Genomic DNA, 14,889 nt, shown 5'->3' on the forward strand with positions numbered 1-14,889 from the left:
CATTTGAATCATTACTGCACATAATAGGTGTATGTCCATTTCTAGTTCTTAGAAGGAAATTCTTCTACCCCTGCTTCGATGGTTTAGGGTTAGATCAACCAGATCAGCCCTCGATGAATGTTTACAAGGAACAGATGTGCAGCTTCTGACTTCCAAAGTTTCTGGACTTAGCAATAGCTTAATTGAATAAATCGACCAAAAATCTCTATTGCCTGAATTGTCTAGGTTATAGTTGGATGGCCTCATTTTGAATACCTCTACAACATCCTTCAAAACTTTAGTCAAGCCAGGAATTGTTTTGTCTGAGCACAAGTTTACCCACAACCTTGTTCCTGTGCTGCACTAGATCTGCAAATTATTTGGTCTATTTTCCAACAGCCTGCTGATTCCAACCTCACAAATTAATGCTTGCGCTGGGGAGGTTTTAAGAGGGATGTGGAAGCAGTGCTTGTTCTATATTGTTATTGTCCACCCTGAAAGTATTACGATGGCTTAAATGGCCTATCTGGAAGAAATAATTTCTGAAAAAAAACAGACTTTTAGAATTGATGGGCTAAAATATAATGCACTATTTTTACTTATCAACTGAAATCAAACTTTTAAGTAATCAGTTTGGTTTTAGTATGTGTGTGTGTGTGTATGTAGATCATTTTGTGGTATTTTCTTTTCTGTATTGTAATGGATTTTACTAACCTGTCAATAAATAATTTATTTTTAAAAGAATATGTCAAGATACATGTTTTGGAAATTGTTTCTGTGATTGAATCCAATAGCTAATTACCATCCTAAGCTAAAATAACAGAACTTTGATTATAAAAAATGAAATAAAATAAAATAAAAAAGGAAAGATATAATCGTGTAAAGAATTGTGACTCATCTGTTTGGGGTACATAAACCAAAAAAATAACACATAAAGTATTTGATATTAAAATTATGATGTAATGAGCTTGCAAATCAAAGGGAGCCTATGATATTTGAATAGGTGTACTAAACACAATAGTAGCAGTTCCTTAGATAGGACCCAAAATAGAAACAAAATCACCAGAAACCCATGGGACTGGATTATGCATTACAGGTAGAATTTCCAGTGGCACTGAGGGTCACGTCAAGGTCATATATTTGTCAGATATCACCCCTCTCCCACTAAGAGTAATTTCCACAAACTAAACATATTATAATCATTTCCGTTTTTACACCAAATACATACATTTTGGACATATTTGCCCTCCCACCATTATGTTAGAAATAAAAATGTGTTTTAGCAATTGTATATACTTCAAGTCAATAAAAAAGGCAGTATTTCTGCGTTTGGTATATATGCGTGAATTTCTATACTTCCCAGATAGATCTATTGTTGTGTGAATTAGAGTGTGTTGAGGTGAATTGACACAGTAATGAAGAATTTAGAGGGGACTTCCTCAGGATGAGAAAGGACTTAACAGGGGGTCAATCAGTCACTGGCTTGCCACAGGTGAACCAAATGTTGGAGGACTGTCCTTTGGCACAAGCGTAACCAAGATCCGTAGTCTGCAGCAGACAAACGCGAGACACTTAGGGGGTTATTACAACTTTGGAGGAGGTGTTAATCCAGGACGGTAAAGTGACAGGTATGCCACCAGCCGTATTACGAGTCCATTACATCCTATGGAACTCATAATACGGCTGGTGGTAATAACCCCCTTAGTGACTATACTGAGTGATATTGCCACCAGGATTATTATAATTTTTTGTTTTATTGCGTGTATTTATCGAGTGCAAAAAGAGCACCAAAATGTTGTACATACCAACAAAACACCAACAACATACATTGCATTGAGGATACAGAGTCATGCACTGATTTGAGGATAATAACATTGTACAAATACAGAAGAGATTAAAAATTGAGGAAGGCATAGCCCTTTGTTTTTTCTGGAGCAGTAATTCTCTCTCGTCTACGGGCTATTCTGCTTAGTTGGGTACTATTTGTCATCCGGCGGGTTGTCATCCATCTACTGGTACTTGAATACTGAGACGGCCTCCACGGTCCAACGCTCCTACTCAATCCTTTTCCACCTGCAGGTGGTGCTGTTCACGGGGACGCAGACCTGGTTCTTCAGCTGGTTTTCAGAGTCTCCACCTTTATATTCTTCTATTGCGCATGTCTTCTGTGGCGTCGAACAAGGCCGAGAAGCGCAGGATATGATCTTAAGAAGAAAATTAAAAACAAAATAAGCTGTTTACCAGTAAAGTATTACAATAGCTTCCCAACTGGTTAATGTTCCCAAAAGTACATATTAGTAAAGTGATGCAGAAGCTTCAAATAAATGTACGTTCAAAATAAATAGATTTTCAGTAAAATATTTTTTGTTTACAATGTTTAAAGACATGTCAAATAAAATTGATTGGTTAGTAGGATCATTTAGTTATTTTACTATCATTAAATCAATAGACAATAATTTTTAGTGAGCATTGGAAAAGGAGATAAATGAAGACCAATTCTATTAAATTAAGTTTTTCAAGGTCTGATTATCTCATGAAGCAGTAGTCTTCCGAAGGAATGCTCCGAAATATTGCCGTTAAAAATAATTTAAAATCCCATAACATTTTACACCTAAGAAAAACATTCTGCTAATTTCTTTGAAACTACTGTTACAGCTCATGTAACAACAGAGATAAGCCAGACTGACGTCTGCCTCCAAAATCATCATATTCATTTTGTTGGACCAGTGTGCAAGAGGCAAAAATGCTTTTCACTCCCATTGCTTTGCTTTTGTGCATATTTAAAGTAAGGGTGTATTGAAAACACGTGTGTGAGTGTGTCAGTATGTGTGGGTGTGCGTGCACGTGTGAGTATGTGTATGCATGTGTGTATATGTGTATGCATGTGTGTATATGTTGGTGGGTGGATGGGGATGTGTGTGGGTGGATGGGGACGGGTATGGGTGGGTGGGTGCGAGTGTGTGTGTCACCTGTCGGCTGTGCAAAGCACTGTGCATGTGGCTGTTTTTTGCAGCACCCGATCTCCGTAATATTGCAGAAGAGGCCACAGATGCATGTGCGGCCCCATCTGTAATATAGATATCACCAGAGAACATAGAGCAGCAGTGCTATCTTAAGATGGTGTTCCCTCGTTTGTTTGGGGGTTGTGGCCCAATGCAAATGAGGAAAACACTTTGGGCCAGATGTCTCAAAGTCCCGGTTTGCATTTCCTAAAGAGCGATTTTTAAGATATCGCTATTTAAGAGATGCAAAATGGGATGTACAAAAACTGCGATTCCGTAATAGCAATTTCTTAAAAATCGCACTCCCTATTACCGAATCGCAATTAGGGAATGGGACTCCATTCGTCACTATGGGCTTGTCTGCCCATAGGTGCGAATGGTTTTGCATTACCTAATTTGCAAATTCCTGTTAGGAATTCACAAATTAGGTAATGCAAACCCTAGGGTCCTGGGGGCCTAAGGCCCCCTTTGATGCGCCCCAAAAAATATTTGTGGACATGTGAAGCGCACACATGTTCCTAGGGCATGTGTGCACTACATGTCAATTTTAAAAATGCATTTATAATGCATTTTTTTAAATTGCACATGCTTACCACCAAATTGGATTTGGTGGTAATTGCATTTCCTAAATGCCCAATTCACATTTAGGAAGTTCATTAAACATGTGCTTTGGAAATCGTAAATAGGAATTCCCTATTTGCGATTTCCTATTTAGAGAATCGCAATATGTGATTCACTAAATGGAGTCGCAATTTCAGGGAATCACAATTTTAGCGATTCCTTGAAATTGCACTGTGAATGGCTTTCATAAATCTTGAAAGGCATTTTTGCTTAAGCAAACGGTGAAATTTTGCAATTCGCACCTTTTGCGAATGCAAAATTGTTTGATACGTCTGGCAATTTGCTCCTGTGCCCATGTCTTATTATGGAGGCACAACTCATAGATAAGGAATACCCAGTTGCTCAAGGGAATGTGGTTCGATCATGCAGAGCAGAGGCAAAGTGGCCGTCAGGAGGAGCAGTGACTGTGCACCAGACAGAGATGTCACAGAGAGTGATCCCCCCTAGGGTGCATCTCTGGAGGGAAGAAGGGAGTTCCGTGGACCCTCCCCGACATGCCCACTTCAGACAGGTCCAATCACTCACAGGACCCGCCTGCAGGGGGATCTCTGCCATCCTTGAAAATGCAGCCCAGGTGCCACTTTAATTGCATAAGGCAGACCGCCTACTTCAAGCAGCCTGTCCACCTATCACTAACGCGCTCCCTTGCTGCACACAGAGGACTCCTTAGGTCTACCAGTGTTTAGCAATATGTAAAATACATTTACGCCTCTGGGTGTCGCTGTGTGATCCTTTTACTATTTTGTTTCACAATGTATATCCCATGATTAAGGGCAATGCTCTAAATACATTGGAATTTATGAGCATCATGGCATGTAGGATTATCAATTATTTCTCCTTGAATAAAACAGATCGACAATCACGAAAATAATAAATTGATCAATTACTCAAGCTTCAACTCTTGCCTCTCATTTATATATTGTATCAGGATATCCTGGACCGAGAGAGCACTACAGAGTTGCATTGATTTGCACCTACGATCAGGAGGTGATGGCCTCCCACACACAACTAAAGGCACTAGATATTGGTGAACTACTGGATGATTTGGGGAGTGCATTGTCATTTCTGTTGTTTCACTAATGTACTCTCCATCGCAGGAACAGCACATTCTAACTTGTTTGTGCACATTAATCAAATTTTTTACCCATATGAGTAAATCAGCTGTTATAATACCTGCTGCCCAATGCAAATGTTGTGTGCACTAGAGTGTTTTAAGGTTTCAATTTACTCCTAGATGAAAATGATGGCCCAGCAGGTAACTCTCGAAAAAATCTTAGGACATGTGAATAGGTTTGAACTTCCTATGCCGATCATCATGCTAGAAGCTTTAAGGGGCTGTTTTTTAGAATGCCCCAAAACAGCCCAGCTTCTCTGATTACTTCTGATATGGTGTGGTCAGACATTGTTGATTTTTTGTTTTTTAATGTTCTTTCCGTAACATAGACCAGGGTTTGAAAGATGTCAGCACTTTCTTGGGAAATTCTGTGCCAGAGTCAAATAACATTTTTTGATGAACTGAATCTAAGGCTGACCTTACAGCATATCTCTGTTCAGGAAACAAGACCTCTTACACCACATCATAACTCATGCACAGCACAACACTGCACTGTAAGTACTAAAAGGCAACAGCAAACTGGATCCAGATTGCAGACAAATCACATAGTGCTTCGTTCTTTGATCTTTGATCTTGTGGTCACTTTGGGGACCACAATAGAGGCCATACATTGACTTCTACGGGACAGAATAGTAACAATTGCAACTTCTCCTGATGTTCCTCCATAACTATCCTTCATTTATGAGGGAGGGGCCTCGCAGAGTATGGACAGTGGAGAGGAAGACTCGGACTCAGAGTAATGAAGATTATCGATATGTAATCCGGCTAATAGTGGGCCTTGGGTTAGGAGGAAACAGTGCCCCAGGACAGGCACCTTCAAAACCAGAACTCTTGTCATCAGGACTTGTGGCCAGCCGTCACATTAGAGAAAGTTCCATAGGGTACAACAGGCATGTGCGCTCTCTTTATGCAACCCCAGGGCACTTTGGTATTCCAGAAATGGCCTTGCGTGGCCCCTCCTGAAATAATGATAGCGCTGGCACACATGTAGCGCCAGCACTGTTATAAAAGGGTGCCCCGTTGTTTGCATGGGGGAGTGTGCCCATGTAAATGACAGACGTACTTTGACTCTGCTCCCATGCTGTGTTACTGACGTGGGCGCACAGGCAAACATGCCCTCAGGAGGCCCACTTACAATGCACCACAAAAAGGTGGCACACTGTGTGTCTCCTAAGGGCAGCCCTCTTAAAGGGTGAAAGGGGGTCCTATGGCCCCCCCAAGAAGTCCTGCATGTAGGGTAATCTCTGACCCCTCTTTGGGCTGCGCCATAAAACACTGTCTAAACACAATTGGTCAAATAGTAGGGAAAGATCTGTTTCTAATTCACATTCAATGAAACTGTAAATCAATCATTGGAAATTACACAATTATTAATTCATTCTTTTTCTCCAGCAAAAATGACAATAAGAAACTTATATCAAATCACCATCCACATAAACATACATGTGAAACTCTACACAAATGCTCTACAAAACAACACATATACAAGTGATCCTTCATTGCTCTCCTTATTTGGAAACCATGTGGTTAGCTGCATTATTTATACCATGAGTCCACATCTAAGAGATGGTTGCATTATCTGTTGCATCTCTGATCTTCTTTTATTTCCATGTTTATTTAAACAGAGATGTGTTCCAAAATCCTTATAGGTGAACTATATCTTCCTCGCAACCTCTCTTACTATCAAAAGGTCGACACGTTTCGGCCCCTTCCCATATGGGCCTCTTCAGGACTAACAGAGAGACAAATACCTGAAACCAGCTTTGCTTAATTCTCAATTGTATCTGCGCTGCGTGGACTTTAAATCTGTCACAAGGGTGCTTTTCGAGCTACCTCTTGAGGATACAGAACGCATGCTTCTGCTGATTCTTAGTATTGCCAGCAGCTTTACACAGCTGCTCCGTATTTCACTTCTAGAGCATGAGAGTGAAAGTGAGGGTATGAGAGCAGGGAGGGCGTGAGAGTATAGTGTGATGATGAGAGCATGAGACAAGGGAATGGCTGTAAGAGCATAAGAACAGGGAGTGACTTGTAGAACATGAGAGCATGGAAGGGCATGAGAGTAGGTGGTCCATGAGAGCAGTGAGGGCATAGTACGGCGTGACTATGAGAGCATGGGGCCAGTGACAGGAAGGGCATGTGAGTAGGGAAGGCATGAGAGTATTGTGTGACTCTGAGTCCGTGAGACCAGGGAGTGACTTGAAGAGCATGAGAAGAGGGAGTGACTGGTAGACCATGACACAAGGGAGTGATAGAAAGGGCATGACAGCAGGGAGGGCATAGGAGTACGGCATGACTATGAGTCCATGAGACCAGGGAGTGACTTTAAGAGGATGAGAACAGGGAGTGACTGGTGGACCATGAGACTAGGGAGTGACAGGAAGGGCACTGCGGAAGGGAGTGACTACAAGGACATGAGAGCACAGATTGACTGCAAGGGGATGAGAGCAGGGGCTGACTGGCAAGGCTTGAGTGCAGTAAATGTTTAGGAAGGCATGAGTGGGGCAGAAGACTCGTAGGGTACACATGCTACAGGGAGTGACTTGGAGGACATGCGAGAAGAAACTGGCTGGAAGGACATGAGAGCACAGAGTGACTAAGGAAATGAGAACAGGGAGTGACTGGGGCGGCATGAGAGCAGTACATGATTAGTAGGGCATGAGGGGGACTCTTAGGGCATGAAAGGAATGGCTAGCAGGGCATGAGAGCATGAGGTTCCCTATAGGGTTTGCAGCAGGTCTGACTAGGAGGGGATAATAGCAGGTCAACAAGTCAGAGGAGAGTGGCTGGTAGCCGGTGATCACAACTAGTGGTAATTACTTCAACCAGGGCAAAAGTAGAATGTAATTTATTCTACCATATAATATGTTTTGACGTTTTTTCAAATTAAGTCCCAGGGGCCGAATCAGCGAAATCTGGGAATGGTCAAATGGGTTTACGTATGAATTAGCATCACCGTTTTCACCGGAACCACATGACACAGGTAATTTTTTATGTGTAGTGCAAATTTAGGAGTTTGCAAAATGTGCTAGGCTTGCTCAAAATGGATACTGCTAATGAAGACACGTGTAAACATGCAAACACTGCTTTAACACAATTCGCTATCAGTGTGTTCACTGCACACCGTCTAGATATGCAGCTCCCAAAAACTCAAATGGCGCTGAGAATACTTGCTATGGAAGGGTGAAAAACGGTGATTTTAAAACATGCGAAAAAGCAGTGTGAACAGGCACATCTAACGCACACCTTTCCGTCATATGGGACAGGAGTCAAAGAAGCTTTGCACGAATGCAAAAAAAGAAGGTCAAAATCCACGTGCACCGCTTCAGCTGCATAGGAGAAAGGGAATTGTAGGAAATGTTGAACAAAAACATTTGTGGCTTTGCAAACAGCACACAGCAGGATTTCACAATAATTTTTGTTGCGTTAAATAAGAAACCGACAAAGTATTTTGTTCACTTTCCGAATTTGAAAGATAGTACTGTGTTTAGCTAAAGTTCAATTGCACTATAAGTAACCCAAAGAGTGCAACACTTAGGTGCAATCAGGCCAGTTTCTCCCTTTTGCCAGAGTTCAGAAGTGGTCTAGTACTATGGACAGTTTTCTTCGTTCATTATAACGAAAGCAGTAAAATGGTACAAAGTGGCTTTGCTCGTGTTTTTGCAAAGTGAAACATTTCTGTAAAATGGGCCCAGGTCGGTGGGTTGTGAGCGACTGTGTAATTAAATGGTGCTTTAATGCTCTGCAGCTTAGACCATGTCAAGCCTTGCACTGTGACCCCCATAGTTCTGGTTAGTACTACGCTGAGCTAAAATGTTGTAATGGATGTTAGAATTGGGGTCTTTGGTTAGCAGTCAGGTTACCCCCCGTCCAAGCAAGGACCCTCACTCTAGTCAGGGCAAGTCAACCACAATCCAAATTATCCTGTGCCCACCCTCTGGTAGCGTGGCACTGAGCAGTCAGGCTTAACTTAGAAGGCAATGTGTAAAGTATTTGTGCAATAAACCATACATTACCACCATATAGCACCACAAAAATACACCACACAGTGTTTAGAAAAATATACAATATTTATCTAGTTAAATGCAGGTCAAAACAATCAAAGATGCAATAAGTAAATGTAGGGATATCACTGAAAATTGATATAAAGGGTTCATTCCAACCCTGGCGGTCGGTGTTAAAGCGGCGGCTAACCCGCCAACAGGCTGGCGGTAAAAAAAATGGAATTCCGACCCTGGCAGAAACCGCCAACAGAGACCGCCACTTCAACACACCGCCCGCCACGGCGGGACAAACAAAGAGCGCGGCGGTCACCGCCAACAGACAGGCGGGAGTCAATGTACCACCCACCCTATCACAACCCACCAATCCGCCACCTTTTCCGGTGCGGTAGCCCCGCCGATAAAAACACGGCGGAAACAGCCATTTCGAACGGAAAACGCTCACCTCCATACACCCCACGAGGAATCTGGACAGCATGGAACCTGAACTCCACATCCTCCCAGCGATTGTCTTCCTGCTCCTCTACCAGGAGCACGAACGCCGGCGCAGAAGACAACGGTGAGTACTGCACCTACGACACAGGGGAGGGGGGAGGCAAAAAATTACGGGGACACACATACGCGACACACCCACCCTCACCCACTACAACACACACATCAATGCACAGTAATACATCACAGTTACCCCCCCAAACCCCCCGGAAGAATGCAAATACAAAAGGAAATGATTCGAAAAATTTAAATATATTGTATCACTGGCTTAAAAATATATCACACATCTAAAACCTTTATATACATTAAGTTTTAAAGTCCGATAATTATAGCAGGCATTGTCCGTGGACCACTGGGCCCAAATCACATGGGCAAAGCCCACACAGGATACCTGACTCCAAAGGAGAGAACACTGCAGGGGCATCAGATAGCAAAACTACAGGCACCTCAGGGGGAAGGGAAGGGGGAGCACCTCAGCCAGATGAGTCCACGACGCCAGATCCACAAGGGGCCTCCATTGCCGCTGTCCCATCCTGGGGAGTGCAAAGCCACAGTCTCTCAAGTCTCTACAGTGGGTGGGTTGCCCACTATGCCATCCTGGGGAGTTTAAAGCCACAGTCTCTCAAGTCTCTACAGTGGGTGGGTGGCCCACTGTGCCATCCTGGGGAGTGCAAAGCCACAGTCTCTCAAGTGGATAACAGTCTCCACTGGTTCTGGAGGGTGACTGGTGCCCAGAGTGCTTCGTGCAGCCCTGCCCGACACAGATGCGGGCCTGCCCCTTCTGCCAATGGGCCAGCGGTGCTTGAGACGGCGGTGCCCTGTTCAGCGGTGCGTGAGACGGCGGTGCCCTGTTCAGCGGTGCTTGAGATGAAGGGCCCAGTTCAGCGGTGCTTGAGATGAAGGGCCCAGTTCAGCGGTGCTTGAGACGGCGGTGCCCAGTTCAGCGGTGTTTGAGACGGCGGTGCCCTGTTCAGCAGTACTTGAGAGGAAGGGCCCAGTTCAGCGGTGCTTGAGACGGCGGTGCCCAGTTCAGCGGTGCTTGAGATGAAGGGCCCAGTTCAGCAGTGCTTGAGACGGCGGTGCCCAGTTCAGCTGTGCTTGAGACGGCGGTGCCCAGTTCAGCTGTGCTTGAGATGAAGGGCCCAGTTCAGCTGTGCTTGAGATGAAGGGCCCAGTTCAGCGGTGCTTGAGACGGCGGTGCCCTGTTCAGCGGTGCTTGAGATGAAGGGCCCAGTTCAGCGGTGCCTGAGACGGCGGTGCCCAGTGCAGCGGTGCTTGAGAGGAAGGGCCCAGTTCAGCGGTGCTTAAGACGGCGGTGCCCAGTTCAGCGGTGCTTGAGATGAAGGGCCCAGCTCAGCGGTGCTTGAGACGGCGGTGCCCAGTTCAGCTGTGCTTGAGACGGCGGTGCCCAGTTCAGCTGTGCTTGAGAGGAAGGGCCCAGTTCAGCTGTGCTTGAGATGAAGGGCCCAGTTCAGCGGTGCTTGAGACGGCGGTGCCCTGTTCAGCGGTGCTTGAGATGAAGGGCCCAGTTCAGCGGTGCCTGAGACGGCGGTGCCCTGTTCAGCGGTGCTTGAGACGGCGGTGCCCAGTTCAGCGGTGCTTGAGACGGCGGTGCCCTGTTCAGCGGTGCTTGAGATGAAGGGCCCAGTTCAGCGGTGCTTGAGACGGCGGTGCCCTGTTCAGCGGTGCTTGAGATGAAGGGCCCAGTGCAGCGGTGCTTGAGAGGAAGGGCCCAGTGCAGCGGTGCTTGAGATGAAGGGCCCTGATCAGCGGTGCATCGGATGAGTTTCCAGGTCAGCGGATCCGGCCATGGCATGGAGGTCATTCGCCACCTGACCTGTAGCTGACGGTGCCTTCCTGCCCACCTGGGATGGGGCTTGTGGGGCCCTCCTGGGCTGCAGTACCGGGCCTGTGTGTCTCCTCCTGCCCACCTTGGATGGGGCTGGCGGGACCCTCCTGGGCTGCAGTACCGGGCCTGTGGGTGTCCTCCTGCCCACCTGGGATGGGGCTGGAGGGGCCCTCCTGGCCAGCTGGCCTGCTGGCGGACTTGTCGGGCGTGCTGCCCTTCCCACCCTTCCCTGTTCGCCTGTGGCCCTTCCCCACCTTTGGAGCTGTGCCAGGTGGCACCAGACTTCCTGCCGGAGCCATGGTAGGGATTTTGGTCCCTGGTGTCTTGGGCCTCTCGCGCCGGGCACTGGCAATCTTCAGATGCTTAACCGGGGGTGGGCTGGCCGTGCCTTGGCTCCTTACTGAACTGGCTGCCCTTGAGGGTGGGGGACTCCACAGTCCATGGCAAACTGTCTTTACAGGTCCCGCTTTTGTGGTGGCTGAGGTGCTGACTGGAGTCCTATGAGATGGACGGGGTGGGGGAGTTGTTGGAAAGAGGTCAAGTTTGGAAAGGAAAAGCAATTTAGGAAGAGAGGGACGGGTAGGTGTAGTGGGTATGGGAGTGGAGGAAGAGGTTGTGGTTGTAGGAGTTTTCAGTCTGGTGTCTTTGGGTGCAGGTGCTTGGGCTGGATGCTGTCGTGAGGTGGATGGCTGTTGGGTGGGTGGCTGCCTGCGTTTGTGTAGCTTGGAAGAGGGGGTCACAGACACAGTGGGAGAGGACACAGGGGACGTGTGAATGGTAGTGGGGGTGGTGACTGCACGTGTGCGGGGTGTTCTGGTGGGTGTGGTGGTGATGGACGTTGTGGCTGAAGATGTTGTGCATGCAGGTGTGAGTGGAGACGTGACAGGGAGGGAGGAGGGAAACGAGGAGGAGGGGGACACAGTGGAGGCAGTGGGTGTTGGTATGTCTGCATGTGGATGTTGCTTGTGTGAATGCTTGTGTGATGTGTGGTGCTTATGTCTGGATGAGCTTCCCTTGGGTGTTGAGGTGTGTGCAGGCTGGTCTGATGGTGTGTCTGGGATAGGCAGAGGTACAGGGGATTGGGTATGGGTGGAGGAAGTTGGAGGGGGGAGGCTAGAGACAGGGACAATTGCTGCCATCAGTGCTGAGGCCAGAGTGTTGAACGATCGCTGATGGGCAGCCTGACCAGAATGAATGCCCTCCATTTATGCATTACTCTGGTGCACCTCCCTTTCTACACCCTGGATGGCATTCAAAAGGGTAGACTGCCCAACAATGATCGTCCTCAGGAGGTCAATGACCTCCTCACTGAGGGCAGCAGGGGTGACTGGGGCAGGGCCTGAGGTGCCTGGGGCGAAGGAGATGCCCACCTTCCTGGGTGAGCGGGCACGGGGCAAACGCTGAGGGGCTGCTGGGAGGGCGGTGCTGGTGCGCTGGGTGGCGGCTGTACCTGTTGTTGCGGGGGGCACGGATGTTGCCTCCACCACAAGGGAGCTCCCTTCAGAGGATGAGTCGCTGTCACTAATGTCTGCACGAGTCCCCGCTGTGGAGCTCCCCTCGCCCTCCATCCCACTGGTGTATTCGGACTCCGTTGCATGGGCCTCCTGGGCCATGTGGGATGCAGCTCCCTCGTGCTCCGATGCCACTTCTCCTCCACCTAATGATGCTAATGCACACATGAACAGGAAGACCACAAAAAAGGGGGGGGGGAGAAATAAAGACATGTTGAGTGCATGCATTGGCGACACCGTTGGCGGAGAGGACAGACACAGAAGTCCCCTGCACTACGCCGCGCACTTGGGGTCGACTACGCAATCCGTGGGACATGGCCTACAAGCCTATGGATGACAACTGCACACATAGATGACACAGGGCCATGGATACCTGTACTTGGCACCCTACATAGGTGGGGGGTGGGGGCACAGGGCCATGCCTTACGGAGGGGCCTAGCCTACAGAAATCGCCCTGGCCTAGGAATACCCACAGCCCTCCTCCCCCACCCAGACACCTCCACTGCGCGCAAAGTCACCAGGATTGGAGTGTACTCACCCCCTTGTGTCTGCTGTGATGTCCTCACGTGCCCATCCAAATCAGGGTAGGCCACCGCCAGGATCCGGGACATCAGGGGGGTCAAAGTACGACTGGCACCCCTCCCACGTTGGGAGGCCATCCCCAGCTGAGCCTCCGCTGTCTTCCTGCTCCAGCGTCGGATGTCCTCCCATCTCTTCCGGCAGTGGGTGCCCCGTCTGTTGTGGACCCCAAGGGTCCGGACGTCCTTGGGGATGGCACGCCAAATATCGATTTTCTGGTGGGCGCTGATCTATGTGACATGTACAGGAAGAGAAGTATAATCATCACCTTCTGCATGCTCCATGTGAGTGGCCCCCCATCCCCACCCTTGCCATGTGGCACATGCTCTCATCTGTCGTTTGATGCATGCCTCAATCGCTCCCCTCCCCACCATCTTTCATCCACCCCACTCAACACAGGCATTGCCCCCAAAGCATGGTCCCAGTGTACTTACCTGTTGGTCTGGAGGACCGTAGAGTAGCACATACTGGGGGAGGACCCCATCCACAAGTTTCTCCAACTCCTCTGCAGTGAAGGCAGGAGCCCATTCCCCAGTCGCATGAGCCATTGTCTCTTCCAGACCGAGGTCACAGCAGCACTTGCAGTGTAGGTCCTCTCCTGTGGAAGATCAGGTATCGAGTGATTAAGCAGATAGAAAATGGCGGTCACGCCCGCGGCGGTGCGTACCGCGACCGCTGGCGCACATCGTCATTGGCTCCTGAAACCCATAGGGTTCAATGTTAACCAATGCTGCTTTGCGCCGCGGTCTTCGACCGCCTACCGCCACGGTGTGTCACGCCAGCGCATTGACCTCACATCCCATTGTCGCACTTCACAGGTTAGGCAGCCGACATTTCAAGGGCCCATATGGCTTAATTTCTACTGCGTCACACATACCTAGGCCTTGCATCGACACTCATACAAGCCATACAATGCATTGGGAATCGTGTTATGTGCAAGCTGTGGGAACGTACCTGTGGGTTGATTGACTCTGTGCTCATTGTTGTCCTTCATAGGTACCGTCCGCTGGGACATGCGAGGAGATGGAGGAATCTTCCCGTGTACAGACCGCTGGTGGACTTGTCGACAATGGAGGAAAGACATGTCATACTGACATACAGGCTTGACCGAGCCACTATACAGGAACTGTGTGCCCAGCTGGAGGCAGACCTGATGTCACCAATCCGCCAACCCACAGGGATCCCCCCTCTAGTGCAGGTTCTGTCAGTACTCCATTTCTTAGCAAGTGGGTCATTTCAAACAACAGTGGCCATTTCATCAGGGATGTCTCAGCCTATGTTTTCAAAGGTGTTGTCCAGAGTGTTGTCTGCCCTGCTGAAATACATGCGGAGCTACATCGTTTTCCCTGAGGTGGGGGATTTGCCTACAGTGAAGGGTGATTTCTATGCCCTTGGACATATTCCCAACATCATTGGTGCCATTGATGGGACACATGTTGCTTTGGTTCCCCCCAGCAGGAGTGAACAGGTGTACAGGAACAGGAAAAGTTATCATTCCATGAATGTCCAGATGGTCTGTTTGGCTGACCAGTACATCTCCCATGTTAATGCCAAGTTCCCTGGGTCAGTGCATGACGCGTACATCATGCGGAATAGCAGCATCCCTTACGTGATGGGTCAACTCCAGAGGCACCGTGTGTGGCTAATTGGTGACTCTGGTTACCCCAACCTGTCATGGCTACTGACCCCAGTGAGGAATCTCAGGACAAGGGCAGAGGAACTGTACAATGAGGCCCATGGG

General features: G+C 48.0%; 1 protein-coding gene across 2 annotated transcripts in view; it reads right to left on the minus strand.

Moving 5' to 3' along the window:
* Positions 1 to 1,714: 1,714 nt before the first annotated feature.
* Positions 1,715 to 14,889, minus strand: part of LOC138261026 (metalloproteinase inhibitor 1-like) — a 51,590-nt gene continuing 38,415 nt past the window's right edge. For both annotated transcript variants that reach the window (XM_069209637.1, XM_069209638.1), the window contains exon 6: positions 1,715 to 2,183. In XM_069209637.1, coding sequence (XP_069065738.1) covers positions 2,034 to 2,183 — 150 coding nt within the window. In that variant the 3' untranslated portion in view covers positions 1,715 to 2,033. The remainder of the gene's footprint in view (positions 2,184 to 14,889) is intronic.

The sequence above is a fragment of the Pleurodeles waltl genome, chromosome 10, assembly GCF_031143425.1.
Source record: "Pleurodeles waltl isolate 20211129_DDA chromosome 10, aPleWal1.hap1.20221129, whole genome shotgun sequence".
In the NCBI taxonomy this organism is placed as follows: domain Eukaryota; kingdom Metazoa; phylum Chordata; class Amphibia; order Caudata; family Salamandridae; genus Pleurodeles; species Pleurodeles waltl.